The following is an 18,057-nucleotide window of genomic DNA, read 5'->3' on the forward strand; positions in this document are numbered from 1 at the left end:
TTTAAAACACAAGAAGGAGGAAGCTGGCCATTGAGAGATGCCTATGAAGATATGGGTTGCTGCGGTAACACTTTATTTGGATATTCCATCTATAGATGCTCTACAGCAGGGTTCTTCAATTCCGGTCCTGGAGGGCCGAAACACCTCTGTTTTTCATCCTCTCCTTCTAATCAGGGGCTAATTCAGACCTGGGACACGAGGTGAGTGCAATTAACTACCAGGTAGAAATAAAAAACAGAAGTGTTTCGGCCCTCCAGGACCGGAATTGAAGAACCCTGCTCTACAGACTATCTACAGACTATCAGTAACATTTCAACTAACTATCTACTAACCCTAACCCTAGTTCTAACCCTTACCCTAACCCTAGCCCTAACCCTAACCTTAACCCTAACCATAACCTTAGCAAGCAGTTCCTTATCAACTCATATAGCTTGATAATCATGGTCAATACTGTAGCAATTTCAGTGATGAGAGCGCTGTCTGTTGGTAAGAAAGTAGCATTACAGTTGGCCTAGGCATACTGTAATGCTATAATGCAAAAATATTAAGTAACACAAGGGGAATATAATATACAAGGATTAAGGTATATACAGGGAGTACCAGATCAATGTGCAGAGGTACAAGGTATTTGAGGTAGGTATGTACAGTTGAAGTCGGATGTTTACATACACTTAGGTTGGAGTCATTGAAACTCGTTTTTCAACCACTCCACAAATGTATTGTTAACAAACTATAGTTTTGGCAAGTCGGTTAGGACATCTACTTTGTGCATGACACAAGTAATTTTTCCAACAATTGTTTACAGACAGATTATTTCACTTATAATTCACTGTATCACAACTCCAGTGGGTCAGAAGATTACATACACTAAGTTGACTGTGCCTTTAAACAGCTTGGAAAATTCCAGAAAATGATGTCATGGCTTTAGAAGCTTCTGATAGGCTAATTGACATCATTTGAGTCAATTGGAGGTGTACCTGTGGATGTATTTCAAGGCCTACCTTCAAACTCAGTGCCTCTTTGCTTGACATCATGGGAAAATCAAAATAAATCAGGCAAGACCTCAGAAATAAAATTGTAGACCTCCACAAGTCTGGTTCATCCTTGGGAGCAATTTCCAACCGTCTGAAGGTACCACGTTCATCTGTACAAACAATAGTACGCAAGTATAAACAACATGGGACCACGCAGCTGTCATACCGTTCAGGAAGGAGACGCGTTCTGTCTCCTATAGGTGAATGTACTTTGGTGCGAAAAGCGCAAATCAATCCCAGAACAACAGCAAAGGACCTTGTGAAGATGCTGGAGGAAACAGGTACAAAAGTATCTATATCCACAGTAAAACGAGCCCTATATCGACATAACCTGAAAGGCCGCTCAGCAAGGAAGAAGCCACTGCTCCAAACCGCCATAAAAAAGCCAGACTACTGTTTGCAACTGCACATGGGGACAAAGATCATACTTTTTGGAGAAATGTCCTCTGGTCTGATGAAACAAAAATAAAACTGTTTGCCCATAATGACCATCGTTATGTTTGGAGGAAAAAGGGGGTGGCTTGCAAGCCAAAGAACACCATCCCAACTGTGAAGCACAGGGGTGGCAGCATCATGGTGTGGGGGTGCTTTGCTGCAGGAGGGACTGGTGCACTTCACAAAATAGATGGCATCATGAGGAAGGAAAATTATGTGGATATATTGAAGCAACATTTCAAGACATCAGTCAAGAAGTTAAAGCTTGGTCGCAAATTGGTCTTCCAAATAGACAATGACTCCAAGCATACTTCCAAAGTTGTGGCAAAATGGCTTAAGGACAACAAAGTCAAGGTATTGGAGTGGCCATCACAAAGCCCTGACCTCAATCCTATAGAAAATGTGTGGGCAGAACTGAAAAAGTGTGTGCGAGAAAGGAGGCCTACAAACCTGACTCAGTTACACCAGCTCTGTCAGGAGGAATGGGCCAAAATTCACCCAACTATTTGTGGGAAGCTTGTGGAAGGCTACCCGAAACGTTTGACCCAAGTCAAATAGTTTAAGGGCAATGCTACCAAATACTAATTGAGTGTATGAAAACTTCTGACCCACTGGGAATGTGATGAAAGAAATAAGAGCTGAAATAAATCATTCTCTCTGCTATTATTCTGACATTTCACATTCTTAAAATAAAATGGTGATCCTAACTGACCTAAAACAGGGATTTTTTTCTAGGATGAAATGTCAGGAATGGTGAAAAACAGAGTTAAAATGTATTTGGCTAAGGTGTATGTAAACTTCTGACTTCAACTGTATGTAGTGTATGTGAATGTGTGTGGGTTTTGTGTGAGAGTGTCAGTGTAGTGTAGTGTGTGAATGAGTGAGTGAGTGTGTGTGTGTGTGTGTGTGTATAGTGCGTACAGTGCATTCGGAAAGTATTCAGACCCCTTCACCTTTTCCACATTTTGTTATGTTACAGCCTTATTCTAAAATTGATTAAATTGTTTTTTTTGTTCATCAATCTACACACAATACCCCATAACGACAAACCAAAAACAGGTTTTTAGATATTTTTGTTGTAGACCCACTTCCTCTCTGCTTACCTCATGTAAAAATAAAAGTCCCAAGTTCAAGTTTAAATTTGGATTAGTCCTATGTACAGGATAGACATGGTATACACCAGTGGTGTCATTAGGCCTGGGTTTCCGGGGCCTCAGCTTCCACAAGTTTTTGATCCAGCCCCGAACCTTTTGATGGTCCAGTCATTTCAGTCTGATATGAGTTTCCATAACCACACAACACTTGCGCTATGCAGCATTTTAAACAAATGTTTAACTGAACAATTTTTATGACAAAAATAAACAATACAATCTACTGAACTCGGCAGAGTGACGCGTGCCTGCTGTAATTGGTCGAGATTTCACAATGAAGCGGACCGCTCAGGTCCCCTTGACCTCTCCCCCACCGGTTAGATGACAACGTTATTACTCAGATAAACGCCGTCACTCAGTCAGTCTTGATATTCGGAACTTCTTCCGAAAGAGCACGCACCGAGTCGCAAAAAAAATCGAGCAGGTTGAAGCAGCAGTGAATGAGGTGTTGAGGGCAGAACAGCCAGAAAGTCAAAATGCAGCAGCAGCAGAGTTAGCCACAGGTTTGTGCAGAGTTGGTGGTAGCTAACTAGCTAGTCTCCCTCAGCATAAGGGTTGGCAAATGCTAGCTAATAAGCTAGCGTTAGCGCTCATCATCCTTAAACTATTGGTTTTCAGAGTTATTTAACAGTAAATGTAATGAATGGGTAAGCTGAGGATGTTATGTCATGATATTTAGAAAAGTGTTTATTTCCAGTGAGTGTATTTGATGGGTTTCGTTTCTGTAGCTAGCTTGGCTGGCTAGCCTCTTCGTTAACTACCGGCTGGCTAGCTTGCTCAGACCGAAGAAATGTGAGAACGTTTTCTGACTGAGGCACATATCTTCTGACAGTGACACAGTGCCCCCCTTTGGACTGAAGCAGAACTTTATTACAACATTATATTTAACCTTGTTTAAAATTAGCAATGTTGAGGCGGTAGAACTGACAAAGTGAAATGAATCATAAAGGTCTTATAACCTATTCCATTCTACAGGTAATTTATTTTGGCTCATGTCTCTATATTCATATAGCCTAGGAGCTATGTAGCTTCTTATCTGTCATGTTTGGAGTTGTTGCACTGTTGTGCAGATACTTACATTTGTATTTTCAGTTGAGTTGCCCTGGTCATGTCAGTATATGATAACTGTAAAGAGCAACTGCCCCTAAAAACCAACATCTAATTTAAAACAGCCTATGTGGCATCGATATGAGTCAGAAACATTTATTCTACTGTCAAAATTGACTATAATAATATGCCATTTACATTTTTAGCAGACGCTCTTATCCAGAGCAACTTACAGTTAGTGAATACATATTTGTTTTATACTGGCCCCCCGTGGGAATCGAACCCACAACTCTGGCGTTGCAAACGCCATGCTCTATCAACTGAGCTACATCCCTGCCGGCCATTCCCTCCCCTACCCTGGACGACGCTGGGCCAATTGTGCGCCGCCCATGAGTCTCCCGGTCACGGCCGGCTGCGACAGAGCCTGGATTCGAACCAGGATCTAGTGGCACAGTGATGCAGTGCCTTAGACCACTGCGCCACTCAGGAGCATTTAGCAGACGCTTTTATCCAAAGCAACTTACAGTCATGTGTGCATACATTTTTACGTATGGGTGGTCCCGGGGATCGAACCCACTACCCTGGCGTTACAAGCGCCATGCTCTACCAATTGAGCTACAGAGGACCACAAAGTCAATTATCCTATTTATCCTATTTAGACTTTTTTCCTTCCAAAATTATCCTATTTACACTTTGTAGTCAATTTTGACAGTAGAATAAATGTTTCTGACTCATATCGATGCCACATAGGCTGTTTTAAATTAGATGTTGGTTTTTAGGGGCAGTTGCTCTTTACAGTTATCATAATATACATTATACTGTCCAAAACTGAGTTTTGTAAGACGTGGTCGTGACTGCATCACAACGTAAATTAAGGTTGGGTTTGTTTCAATCCTGCCCACAGCTGGCAGCACACAAGTAATCACCAATTCCGAGTGCAGCTGCATGCGACCCGATCTTAATGCCTGGTAAATTTGGGTTGACTTTGGATATCCCTATGGGGCTAGTTAGGGACCATCGGTAAACTACACAATGTACATGGGACAATATGTTAAAATTCCAATAGATCCAAATTTCAATGACTTAACCTCAAACCAACTATAAGTTGTAGAAATTCATATACAAATGTTGAATGAGAAAACTAAAAGGTGTGCAACATTAAAATATTGTCTCATTTACATACAGCGATAGGCTATCCAAAGTCAGGTCGCACACCAACCGGCTGAAGCTAATTGGCTAAATAATTTGGCTAACTCTCTTCCCACCTGCAAACACACACAAGACACCCACATGAGACACCCACATCCTGAAACCAACTCATGTTTGAATTCAATCATGGCCGCTAGCATTTCTTAATGAACCAATCTAAAACTACGCCAAATCAGGAAGTGCAGTCGCCCTTTAAAACAAACTAATGACATGTTGCACCTCTACCTATCTAACTTTCAGATGAGCCAAGAAGGAGGACAGATGATAACGACAGGCCAGTGGAGCACGCCACTAGAGATCCTGGTTCGAGTCCAGGCTCTGTCGCAGCCGGCCGCGACCAGGAGACCCATGGGCGGCGCACAATTGGTCCAGTGTCGTCCAAGGTAGGGGAGGGTTTGGCCGGCAGGGATGTGGGTTCGTTTCCCACGGGGGGCCAGTATGAAAAAAACAAAACATGTATGCATTCACTAACTGTAAGTCGCTCTGGATAAGAGCGTCTGCTAAATGACGAAAATGTAAAATGTAGAACAGCAGCAGCCAGGGGCAACTGGTAGGGAAGAGGATGATTTAGGTGACCCAGACACAGACCTAAAACAAATTGCCCTTGACCGTTTTGGATTGCAAAACTAAAGAGACACACCAGACAAGACACAGAGACAGCAACAGAAGAATAGATGATGGAGAGACACCAGACAAGACACAGAGACAGCAACAGAATAATAGGATATGATGGAGAGAGACACCAGACAAGACACAGAGACAGCAACAGAAGAATAGGATATGATGGAGAGAGACACCAGACAAGACACAGAGACAGCAACAGAAGAATAGGATATGATGGAGAGACAAACCAGACAAGACACAGAGACAGCAACAGAAGAATAGGATATGATGGAGAGACACCATAACAGAAGAGGATAGACAAAGGAGACAGTAACAAATAAGAACCGGAGACAGCAACAGACAAGACACAGAGAAAGTGACAGAAGAGGGCAGATGGAGAGAAAACAGAGGTGGATTGAGCACACAGTAGACTGTATCACTTCAAGCTGCTCAATAGATTCTAATTAATTGTATTTATTTGCAGGAATTATAAAAAGTGATGCAGATGCAGGAATGCCCACATGCAGCAACGCCCTGAATTGCGGTCCGCAATCACACTATTGGTATTTGAGGTCACAAGGGTGCACACCCCAACCCTGTGTTGTTTGGTTTGAGCCCCACATATGTAATTAGCCAATAAATTGTTGATATGAGTACTCACAGGTATGTTGAAATGGGGTTTACCTGGTATATGGTCTGCTGTAGGCATATGGTTGTGATTGTTTTTATTGAGGTATTGTGCCTTTTTACATTGTGTCTTTTTACATACAGTAATTAGATTTGTCCCCTGACTAGATTGTGGGCCACTGACATTTGTATGCTCAAGGGGCGGACTGGCCATCTGGCATTTCGGGCAATTGCAATTATCTGGCTAATAATGAGGGCCCCAAGGAAAAAAATGGGCCGATGTGTTAGGGGGCTTTCACACCAAATTGGTTTGGAGTGATATTTCCAAACTTTGGCGTGTTTATACTTCTTGATAATCATAGATAAATGTAACGTGAGCATTTTTCTCCAATAACCAAATGACTTGCATGAACACATAGTTTTAGCAAATCGAGCTCTGATTTGAACTATAGCTCAGAACTATGTGTGAAAACGCCTTTAGATTTCTGGCCCCAGTCCGCCCCTGGTATGCTCAAAGGTGTGCGCTACTATGGCTGCGTTTAGACAGGCAGCCCAACAATTATGACCTGTTTTTCACTAATCGATCTTTGACCATTCAGATCAGCTCTGAAAAAGATCTGATGTGAAAAGATCTGATGTGACAGTTCAAAAGACCAATGAGTGGAAAAAATATCAGAATTGGGCTGCCTTTCTAAACACAGCCTATGGGGGAGGTGCCTATATTTTTGTTCAGGCTGGTGTCTGAGTTTGCTCATGGGGAAGCTGGACAGAGCCAGGAAGACACCACCTGTGAGTTATATTGGCAGGAATGCCTGCTTAGGTTTTTCAGTGTTTCGACATTATTTTTGTTCATATTTGTAAATATTTTTGCCAACCTTAATTTTGTGTCACCTTTTAATTATTCAACCTTCACATCAATTTCCCTCCTTTAATTGTGCCTCCTACTGTGTCATGCCCTTTTCACAGAGTTATCGAATTAACTTCTCTCTCGCTCTCTCAAAATGTCTCTCTCATAGCACGTTTGTCCCAACAAACATATTTAGGCTAGGTAACAGTATTTATCTTCATGCTGTTGTAGGCCTAGACATTGAAACTTGAGCTATACCTAATAGCCCCGCCCCTGGAGAAAGTGAGTAATCCTTTCAGCAAACATGCCCGCAGTCTGCAATCATCAAAACAAACACCTTGTAAGGCAGTGGCCAGGACTCAGCACTTCACTGACTGGAGAACTCCACAAACCGATGTAGTACTGGAGACTCCATCAGAAGCTGTTTTATCTTCAAGCCATAAAATACAATGTTTTGCTTTGCATATCGTAGCTCTCTCTTGGTAAGAAGTCCTTACAGCATGAGTCCCACATGCTGCCTGGGGAAACCATCTTGGCTGTGTTTTACAGCAGTAAATGTTACTGTGGATGTGACTGATTGGAGGTTATTGGATTTGAAGAAGATGCAGTAGTTAGGTAATGTAACGGTGCCGCTACCCATCACAGGAGGAGGGCAGTAAAACCTGATTTTAGAGGGAGAGGCTGTCTTGGCTTCACTGGCCTGCTGGTATATTATGTCTGATCTCCTCTTTCCATCAGACCATCCCCTTTCCTTCCCTCTCTCTTGCCTCGTTTACATCTTGCCCTAACGTGAGTTTCGTGATCTAATCTATAAGGTTTGACGCGCCTAAACATTGTATTAAAATGTGTCTTATCCGTCCGCTGTGTCCACATTGTGACCAGATTAGCTGATGCCTCCCTGTATGCAAATTATTTGACAGACGTTCTTTCAAAATAATATGAATGTATTTATTTTAAGACTATTACTGATGCCATAAGTCAATGGTGCTACCTCTCAATGATTTTAGAGGCCGGTATAATGATTTAAATGGTTTGACCATCCAGGTCTGTTTACACGTGATTGATATCCAGACACAATGTGTGCCTGACTACCTCTGGAGTTGGTCAGGAAGTCACAATCAGACCACAATGTGTATTTTAATAATCTACTCCTGTCTAAAAACGTGGGCACAATCAGAATGTGGACAAGATCAGGACAAAGGGCGCATGTTAGAACCAGATATAAACAGGGCTTCTCTCTCTCTTAGGCTCTCTATCTCTTTCTTTCTCTCTCAGCCTCTCTCTAACCCTGTTTCTGCATCTCTCTCCCCATCTCTCTCACAAATCTCTCATGTCTCTCCCTCTTTTCCTTCATCCTCTCTTTCTCCATGTCTCTCTTCTAGTCTACGACATCTAGTCTACGTGTGTATCCAGCAGACTCCTCCTCCCTCAGTCCCAGCCTGGCGTCGTTCTCTGCTGCTCTCTTCGACTGAAGCCTCTCCTGAACTCGTCTGAGCTCCACTCATCAGAGATCACTCTACAACCAGGGAGTCTCGGCCAGGCCACACACACAAAAACCCAGGTAAGATGGGACCACCTTCAACATCTACCGGCTACTGTAACCACTGCTTTCATGATGTATAGAATACAGTTACAGTCCACAGAGAACACATTCAACACTTTTATTCCTGTCTGAGACTGCACATTCTTCTGCTTTTTCACTTTCAAAGCCTGGAGTTTGGGTGTGTGAGCAGTGAGTGTATTCTGAAGCCAACTTTTTCTGCCAAGAGTATAACTTTGAGAACTGTATCTATGTGAGTTTAAAGTTTTGAAGGGTGGATCACGTCTGTTGCTCTAAAAACAGAATTTTCTCAAAAAGACTTGTGTCCAACACATGGTAAAGACGCTATGGTCAGTAGGGAAGCATTGTAAATGTTTTATTTTTTTATTAGCCTGATCATAATTCCATACACTGGGTGTGTGGTGACTGCTATAAATGGTAGTGTATATGTAATCTCAGGAGTGATGACAGCAGGTTTTAGAACATGATGGATGACAGCAGCACACCAGGCCAGTAGATGTAAAAACACAGAACTCGGTAAAGGTTTGGCTGGGTGAGTTAAAGGTTCTATTTCCTGAGCATCTGCAGGAAAGGAGTCTCAGAACTCAGGATATGACATGATGAGTGTAGAGGACTGTAGGTACAATACAGATGTAAGATCTTAATTTGATCACTATTGTTGTTGATAATGTTTCTGCACAGCAGGAAATGCTAACTTGTAATTCCCACTTTGTAATTCCCACTTAAAAATGTCAGACTTGATTTGCCCTAATGAAAAATGTATCAACCCCTACAAAAAATGTCCATTAATTAGAATCCACATAATAATTCACATTTCCTATTGCTGCAGGATTATCCTGCTGTAGCAAACTGGCTCAAATTAATATCCTACATCTGTATGTCGCAAGACCAACTTCCCGTGCAATGCGTTGATCAAAATTATCTCTGTTTCTCAGTATTAAAGTTTCACTCTCAACCCTTTAGACAGGAAAGCTGATGTTGCAATAACTTCTCTTGTTATTGTGGTAACCAGGAGATTACTGTGATAGAGGTGGTGTCGGATTGTACTCTAAATTGGCAAACGCATTAAATAGTACCCGCAAAACACCAGTCTCAACGTCAACAGTGAAGAGGCGACTCCGGGATGATGATCTTCTAGGCAGAGTTGCAAAGAAAAAGCCATATCTCAGACTGGCCATCTTAATCTTTTCTTTTTATTGGCCAGTCTGAGATATGGCTTTTTCCTTGCAACTCTGCCTAGAAGGTCAGCATCCCAGAGTCGCCTCTTCACTGTTGACGTTGAGACTGGTGTTTTGCGGGTACTATTTAGTGACGCTGCCAGTTGAGGACCTCTAAGGCGTCTGTTTCTCAAACTAGACACTCTAATGTATTTGTCCTCTTGCTCAGTTGTGCACCGGGGCCTCCCACTCCTCTTTCTATTCTGGTTAGAGCCAGTTTGCGCTGTTCTGTGAAGGAAGTAGTACACAGCGTTGTACGAGATCTTCAGTTTCTTGGCAATTTCTCGCATGGAATAGCCTTCATTTCTCAGAACAAGTACAGACTGACGAGTTTCAGAAGAATGTTCTTTGTTTCTGGCCATTTTGATCCTGTAATCGAACCCACAATTGCTGATGCTCCAGATACTCAACTAGTCTCAAGAAGGCCAGTTTTATTGCATCTTTAATCAGCAAACAGTTTTCAGCTGTGCTAACATAATGGCAAAAGGGTTTTCTAATGATCAATTAGCCTTTTAAAATGATAAACTTGGATTAGCAAACACAACGTGCCATTGGAACACAGGACTGATGGTTGCTGATAATGGGCCTCTGTATGCCTATGTAGATATTCCATTAAAAAACAGCCGTTTCCAGCTACAATAGCCATTTACAACATTAACAATGTCTACACTGTATTTCTGATCAATTTGATGTTATTTTAATGGGCAAAAAAATAGCTTTTCTTTCGAAAACAAGGTCATTTCTAAGGGACACCAAACTTTTGAACGGTGGTGTACATTCTTCAGCATTTGAATGGTTCTATTGCATTAATCTCTGTTGTCTAATGCTTGCCCGGGTCAGTGACTGTCTGAGGTCATGAAGTGACTACTAACATGGTGATGTAATTACTAAATGAAATGCAGAGAATTTCCTGTTTACCCAAATGATTTACCCAGATTTGAGTGGGTGGCATCATAGGATTCATATTTCAACAAGATGGAGTCGAGCACAATACACTCATCTAACAGCAATTTATTATTTACATTCAGCTGTAGTTCTCTATATAAATCACAGGAGGTTGGTGGCACCTTAATTAGGGAGGACGGGCTCGTAGTAATGGCTGGAGCGGAATAGGTGCAAAGGTATCAAATACATCTAATCCATGGTTACCGTGTGTTTGGTGCCATTCCATTGGCTCCGTTCTGGCCAATATTATGAGCTGTCCTCTCTTAAGCTGATACAATGAGTGTTCTGTATGAGTGGCCTGGAACCTCCCTAGCAGTTGTTAAACATCAGGAGGAACTTTGCATTTGGTGATAAAGAGAATAAACAGAAAGTGCCTGCAGGTACTGTAGTCAAGCCCTGCAGCAGTTTTAACTCAGGAGTACATTCCTAAGATACCATACATTTAGAAAGGGTCTCTACAAAGGATAACCAGGCTCTGTTGTGTGAATACTGTATGTTCTCTCATTTGAAGAGTTCTTGATCACCTGACCAGAAAAGCTCTGGGCCCTAGGTACTGTATAGTCTAAAACGGGTTGCACACAGTTCTTTGTGGTCAAGTCACGAGGTCTGTAGGTCTCCTCCCATCCAATGCGTGTCAGGAACTGTAGATGTAGACTTCATTTCTATGTAAGGATCTATTCCCATTGAGTGTCAAACAGCAGAAAGCACAAACCGGCTGCTCTATTTCTATGTAAGGAAGTAACTGTCCACTGTGACTCCGCAGGATGCCTTTGGGAGGAGGAAATAACTGCGGCTGCTGCCAGAAGACGGTGTACTTCGCTGAGGAAGTGCAGTGTGAAGGGAAATATTTCCACAAGTGCTGCTTTCTGTGCAGTAAGTGATCGGAGTGAGGTCATCCCGTTCTTTCATAAACCACACTGTGACTACCAATGCACCCATTACTCTGAGCTGACACTCAGAGCTCAGGATGGAATGTGAAGTATTTTGGCACCCAGAGAGGAAGCAGAGCATCCAGAGGTTCTCGGTTCTCGTTAGAGTACCCTTATTTGGAGAGAGAAATGGATGTGTCACAGGCCTTGTAACCCTTATATGGGAGAAAAGGTAAACAGCGTGATCTGGCTCAGTCAAGTGTTTATGTGAGCTAACTAGGCTCATCTCTCACCCCCAGCGTCAGAAGGTCAAATGGTAAACTAACACATTCCGTTTTGGTTTAGCCAAAACTTTCCATACACGTTTGCCCATGGAAGTAGTGATTAGAAAGTGAAGGCCAAGACATTCAGGAGATAAAGGTGATCAAAGTTGACCCATTTTACACACCGCACCATACCATGAGTCATCCACGCTTGAGTTTCATATCATTTAAAAGCTTACAAACACAGTGTAAAAAATGATTCAGGTGGTTAGTAAATTATACTTGAAAATATAATTATTTGGTCATAAAAAAATGTAGTTGTCATCTTTACTTGAATATAATTAGTACATTACTTGTTCAACCATCCTGAAAAAAAATTATGAATTCAATAGAAGATAAATGCATAATCTAAACAACTATTTGTGTTTTAAAACAACTACAAGGAAAATTGGGTTTAACTTACTCAATTTTCATAATATTTCCTATCAATTTAAGAATTTTAAGTTCTTCCAACAACTTTCCATGTGGCTCTGTTTTCAGAGGATTGTGGGTAATAGTGTTTATTATTTTTAACTTTACGATACTTTTACACAATGTTGTATGCATGTTTGAAGAACGAAAGGCACATTTACAGTGGGGAAAAAAAGTATTTAGTCAGCCACCAATTGTGCAAGTTCTCCCACTTAAAAAGATGAGAGAGGCCTGTAATTTTCATCATAGGTACACGTCAACTATGACAGACAAAATGAGGGAAAAAAATCCAGAAAATCACATTGTAGGATTTTTTATGAATTTATTTGCAAATTATGGTGGAAAATAAGTATTTGGTCAATAACAAAAGTTTCTCAATACTTTGTTATATACCCTTTGTTGGCAATGACACAGGTCAAACGTTTTCTGTAAGTCTTCACAAGGTTTTCACACACTGTTGCTGGTATTTTGGCCCATTCCTCCATGCAGATCTCCTCTAGAGCAGTGATGTTTTGGGGCTGTCGCTGGGCAACACGGACCTTCAACTCCCTCCAAAGATTTTCTATGGGGTTGAGATCTGGACACTAGCTAGGCCACTCCAGGACCTTGAAATGCTTCTTACGAAGCCACTCCTTCGTTGCCCGGGCGGTGTGTTTGGGATCATTGTCATGCTGAAAGACCCAGCCACGTTTCATCTTCAATGCCCTTGCTGATGGAAGGAGGTTTTCACTCAAAATCTCACGATACATGGCTCCATTCATTCTTTCCTTTACACGGATCAGTCGTCCTGGTCCCTTTGCAGAAAAACAGCCCCAAAGCATGATGTTTCCACCCCCATGCTTCACAGTAGGTATGGTGTTCTTTGGATGCAACTCAGCATTCTTTGTCCTCCAAACATGACGAGTATAGTTTTTACCAAAAAGTTATATTTTGGTTTCATCTGACCATATGACATTCTCCCAATCCTCTTCTGGATCATCCAAATGCACTCTAGCAAACTTCAGACGGGCCTGGACATGTACTGGCTTAAGTAGGGGGACACGTCTGGCACTGCAGGATTTGAGTTCCTGGCGGCGTAGTGTGTTACTGATGGTAGGCTTTGTTACTTTGGTCCCAGCTCTCTGCAGGTCATTCACTAGGTCCCCCCGTGTGGTTCTGGGATTTTTGCTCACCGTTCTTGTGATCATTTTGACCCCACGGGGTGAGATCTTGCGTGGAGCCCCAGATCGAGGGAGATTATCAGTGGTCTTGTATGTCTGCCATTTCCTAATAATTGCTCCCACAGTTGATTTCTTCAAACCAAGCTGCTTACCTATTGCAGATTCAGTCTTCCCAGCCTGGTGCAGGTCTACAATTTGGTTTCTGGTGTCCTTTGACAGCTCTTTGGTCTTGGCCATAGTGGAGTTTGGAGTGTGACTGTTTGAGGTTGTGGACAGGTGTCTTTTATACTGATAACAAGTTCAAACAGGTGCCATTAATACAGGTAACGAGTGGAGGACAGAGGAGCCTCTTAAAGAAGAAGTTACAGGTCTGTGAGAGCCAAAAATCTTGCTTGTTTGTAGGTGACCAAATACTTATTTTCCACCATAATTTGCAAATAAATTCATTAAAAATCCTACAATGTGATTTTCTGGATTTTTTTTTCTCAATTTGTCTGTCATAGTTGACGTGTACCTATGATGAAAATTACAGGCCTCTCTCATCTTTTTAAGTGGGAGAACTTGCACAATTGGTGGCTGACTAAATACTTTTTTTCCCCACTGTATATATTAGTATCAAACCGTTTGTCATGCTATGAGGTGTAATGGATCATGATGAACGGATATCAGAACCGTCGGACAAATTGACGTTCAATGATGAGACCACCCATTCTCACCATTAGTAAGATCATGCGTGCCACTCTTGACAGAGGCAAATGTATCAAGCTACAATGCTTGCAGCTTTACCTCCAGTTAGTGCTAGTGGAACGAGCACTGCGTTCAACAATTCCTGCTACAGTGGATAAAAATGTTAAGCTATGAAATACATAAAGCCATGTTTAACACTAAGACACGATCAATGAAAATGACTCATCAAATATTCATTCAAATATGGCCGTACTGTACCTATAGATGCACGTTAGCACATATGCTAATGCTAAAAATACTTTACAAATCTTTTCATAATGCACTGATTGCACCTAAAGGAAAATAGTTCCTACATGATAGTAATTGCTTTGTTATCCTGTGTCCTTTATGTCATAGTGTGAACCCTGTTCATTGCTGCTCTGAGCTATATTTCTAATTATATACCTTCTACTCTGCTCTTAGTGGCATGTAAGAAAAACCTTGACAGCACAACGGTGGCCTGCCATGTGGACGAGATCTACTGCAAGTCCTGCTACGGCAAGAAGTATGGGCCAAAAGGCTATGGCTTTGGCGGAGGAGCAGGCACCCTGAGCATGGACACAGGGGCACATCTTGGAATCAGACCTGAAGAGTAAGGAAGGAATCTCAGAGAGTTGAATATTGTATACTCTCTATACCAGGGGCTTATTCATTTCGTCGATTCTGTTGGAAAACGTTTCTTAAACAAAAGCAAACGGAATGAGACTGGAAGGTAGCTACCTGAATTTGTCCAATAGAAACTCTTGTTTTAGTACTGTTTGGATTAATGATTACACCCCAGGGCTTTCACTGCTGATGTTCATCCTTCCCTTCTAATCAGACCTGGGAAACCAGGTGAGTGGATCTGGTCAATTACATAAGTCTACCAGGGAAAAAACATCAAAACAGCAGTACTCCAGACATCAAGGCCTGAATATGTACAGTGATCATAACAAACCTGTCTTGTCATCCACAGGCCAGCAGCCCACCGCCCCACCAACAACCCCAATGCCTCCAAGTTGGCCACCAAGTTTGGCAGTTCAGACGTGTGCCCGCGCTGTGCCAAGGCTGTGTACTCTGCCGAGAAGGTGCTCGGAGGTGGAAATGTAAGTCCGAGTTTTGGGCAATCAGGTTGTTTTGAGAGGAAATGCTAAGATTATGAGCAGTCTCAAAACCCTGCTTCTACTAAACGTTGTATACCGTATGTAAAAGTACTAAATAGCTACATGTATCTTTGGCTGCTGTAGAGTTAATGTCAATTGAAATAGATGCAGGGGGATATCCTGTCTGTGTTTCAATACCAATGTGAAGGAGGAATACCAGTTATTGTTGGCATATACCAGTTACTGTTGGCATATACCAGTTACTGTTGGCATATACCAGTTATTGTTGGCATTTGCCAGTTACTGTTGGCATATACCAGTTATTGTTGGCATTTACCAGTTACTGTTGGCATATACCAGTTATTGTTGGCATTTACCAGTTACTGTTGGCATATACCAGTTATTGTTGACCTATCTGTGCAGCCCAGTGCTGAGAACAACGCTTACTTCTCCTTATCGCTCTCCTCCAGTCCTGGCACAAGAGCTGCTTCCGCTGTGCGAAATGTGGCAAGGGGCTGGAGTCAACCACTGTGGCCGACAAAGATGGAGAAATCTACTGTAAAGGTGTGTATACTCTATTCATGTAAAACAAATGGGTAAAATAATTAGCAAAGACACAATTACTTGTAGAGTAAAGTGGAAAATTGCACATACTGTAGTGTCTATTTATAAAGGTGTGGGGGTATACTGTTTTCTGAACTTCTACTGTAACTTGTTTTAGAGTTCTCAAATGTGTAGACAACTCGTGGATTGCCTAGCTAAATAAATTCATCAAAACAATGTAAATAAACTAGAGAAAATGCAATACTGTAGCATCTGTTATAAATGTATATCCCTTTGTATATAAATACCTTCTTTATATAAAGTATACCACCTTTTCATCCACAGCCTGTTATGCCAAATCCTTTGGTCCCAAGGGCTTCGGGTTCGGCCAGGGGGCAGGGGCTCTGGCACATGCTCAGTAGAGCTCAGGCCTCCTCTGACAGATACCTAGACATTTGGACTGCAAATCCCAGGATTCCCCAGTCAACCTCTATTTAATACTGGCATCTCACTACTGCTACAGTCACAGAGGCTCAACAGCAACACACAGTGCACAGCTTACCTAAATGCTTACCTTGCCAGAAGAGTTAGTTGCTGATGTTTTCTATCTAAGCTCTGGCATTGATGAGGTTAATACTCTGTATGAGAAATGTTTTCTAACCGCTATGAGAAAGAAAAAAGGACTTATCAGCGTGTTCATTTTGACCTAATAAACTCCATTCACAAGAGCGTTCCTTTTAGAAATTTGAATGTACACAAAGTGAGTCAGTTATATTTACAGTAAGATGGACACACCCTGGTTTTGTTCAGTTGTTTGGCAGTTGGTGAGTTTACTTAACAGGGCAATTTATCAGCGGCAGAATGAAAGAAAAAAGTCATAATGTACAATTATTGTCCAAGGCTCTAAAGTCTGGAGAAAACTGGCATTGATCTTATCCTATGAGATTTACAACACAGTGGATGTACTGTATAAAATACTGTGCACATTTAAACGCCAAATAAAAACCTTTAAGATAAAAAAAAAACTTTGTATTGAATTAAATTGTGGTAATGTGAGGGAATTATGTGTTTGAGACATAGGCTTTAATGACAACAGCACATTTGGAAACAAACAACCCCAAATGAAACAACTGGCCAGTGTATGCCTTGCAAAAACTATTGAATTGTTATTTTGAGAATGTTTACGTGAGATGGTACAATGCTGCTGACCGTCAGTGTGTGCCAACCCTTCTGTTCTTCATCACCCTGATGACAACATGGTCTTATGCCTCTAGCCCTGGCACTGCCCTCTCCCAGGGTTGGCACACCAGGCAGCTGGAATGGGAGTGGGAGTAGGACTGGCAGGGGGCCAATCTGTGCTTTGTATCTCCATACAAAACTATGCCATGCACACACAATCTCATCTCAAGGGCCAGTGGGTGGCGTGTGACCTGTCTACTGGTCTACTGGGATGTGTATTAGTGTTTGTTTACAAACTACTGCTCACACACATGCTGGTATGGAATCAGGAAGCAACCGTGAGGAGAGTCAACCTGGTAGTAGTGTTTTTACAGCACCCAAAACTATTCTGTAATTTTGTATTTGATGGAGAAGAGCTGTCTGTGAATTTAGAATTTTTGTTAGTTACTATAACTATTTTCACCCACTGCAGAATGCCACAAGAGGGCACTAGAGAATTCCATTGTTACAAAAAAAAAAGAAAAATAGTACTTACACATGCCAGCAGTGTCTGGACAAATTGTTGCTGTTTTACAGCTGAACGGTATTAGTCTTGCATCTCACTCTGAACTCTCCCATCCCTACTGACAGTGCAAGATACAATACCTAAAAAAGCCTTGCAAATATTTAGTCATAATCCCCACTGTGTATAAATACATGTGCTGTTCATTTCCATGCAAACAGTCAAACATATCAACAGCACTTCGGTTGATCCTGTTGCCATATATAAATGCGAATGAACTGATCCTCCTGCCATATATAAGTATACATTAACTGATCCTCCTGCCAGATATAAGTGGGAATTAACTGATCCTCCTGCCATATATAAGTATACATTAACTGATCCTCCTGCCATATATAAATTGTAATTAATGTACCTGCAAAAATGCAATACTGTAGCATCTGTTATAAATGTATATCCCTTTGTATATAAATACCTTTTTTATATAAAGTATACCACCTTTTCATCCACAGCCTGTTATGCCAAATCCTTTGGTCCCAAGGGCTTCGGGTTCGGCCAGGGGGCAGGGGCTCTGGCACATGCTCAG

General features: G+C 41.8%; 1 protein-coding gene across 1 annotated transcript; it reads left to right on the top strand.

Annotated features, from left to right (window-relative positions):
* Positions 1–8,279: 8,279 nt before the first annotated feature.
* Positions 8,280–16,818, top strand: LOC121574912 (cysteine and glycine-rich protein 1). The gene is made up of 6 exons (XM_041887588.2): positions 8,280–8,514; positions 11,440–11,549; positions 14,589–14,757; positions 15,121–15,250; positions 15,718–15,811; positions 16,136–16,818. The coding sequence occupies exons 2-6, from the start codon at positions 11,441–11,443 to the stop codon at positions 16,210–16,212; spliced, it is 579 nt and encodes a 192-aa protein (XP_041743522.1). The 5' UTR covers positions 8,280–8,514; position 11,440; the 3' UTR covers positions 16,213–16,818.
* The last annotated feature ends 1,239 nt before the right edge of the window (positions 16,819–18,057 follow it).

Source organism: Coregonus clupeaformis, chromosome 10 (assembly GCF_020615455.1).
Source record: "Coregonus clupeaformis isolate EN_2021a chromosome 10, ASM2061545v1, whole genome shotgun sequence".
NCBI classification, from domain to species: Eukaryota; Metazoa; Chordata; class Actinopteri; order Salmoniformes; family Salmonidae; genus Coregonus; species Coregonus clupeaformis.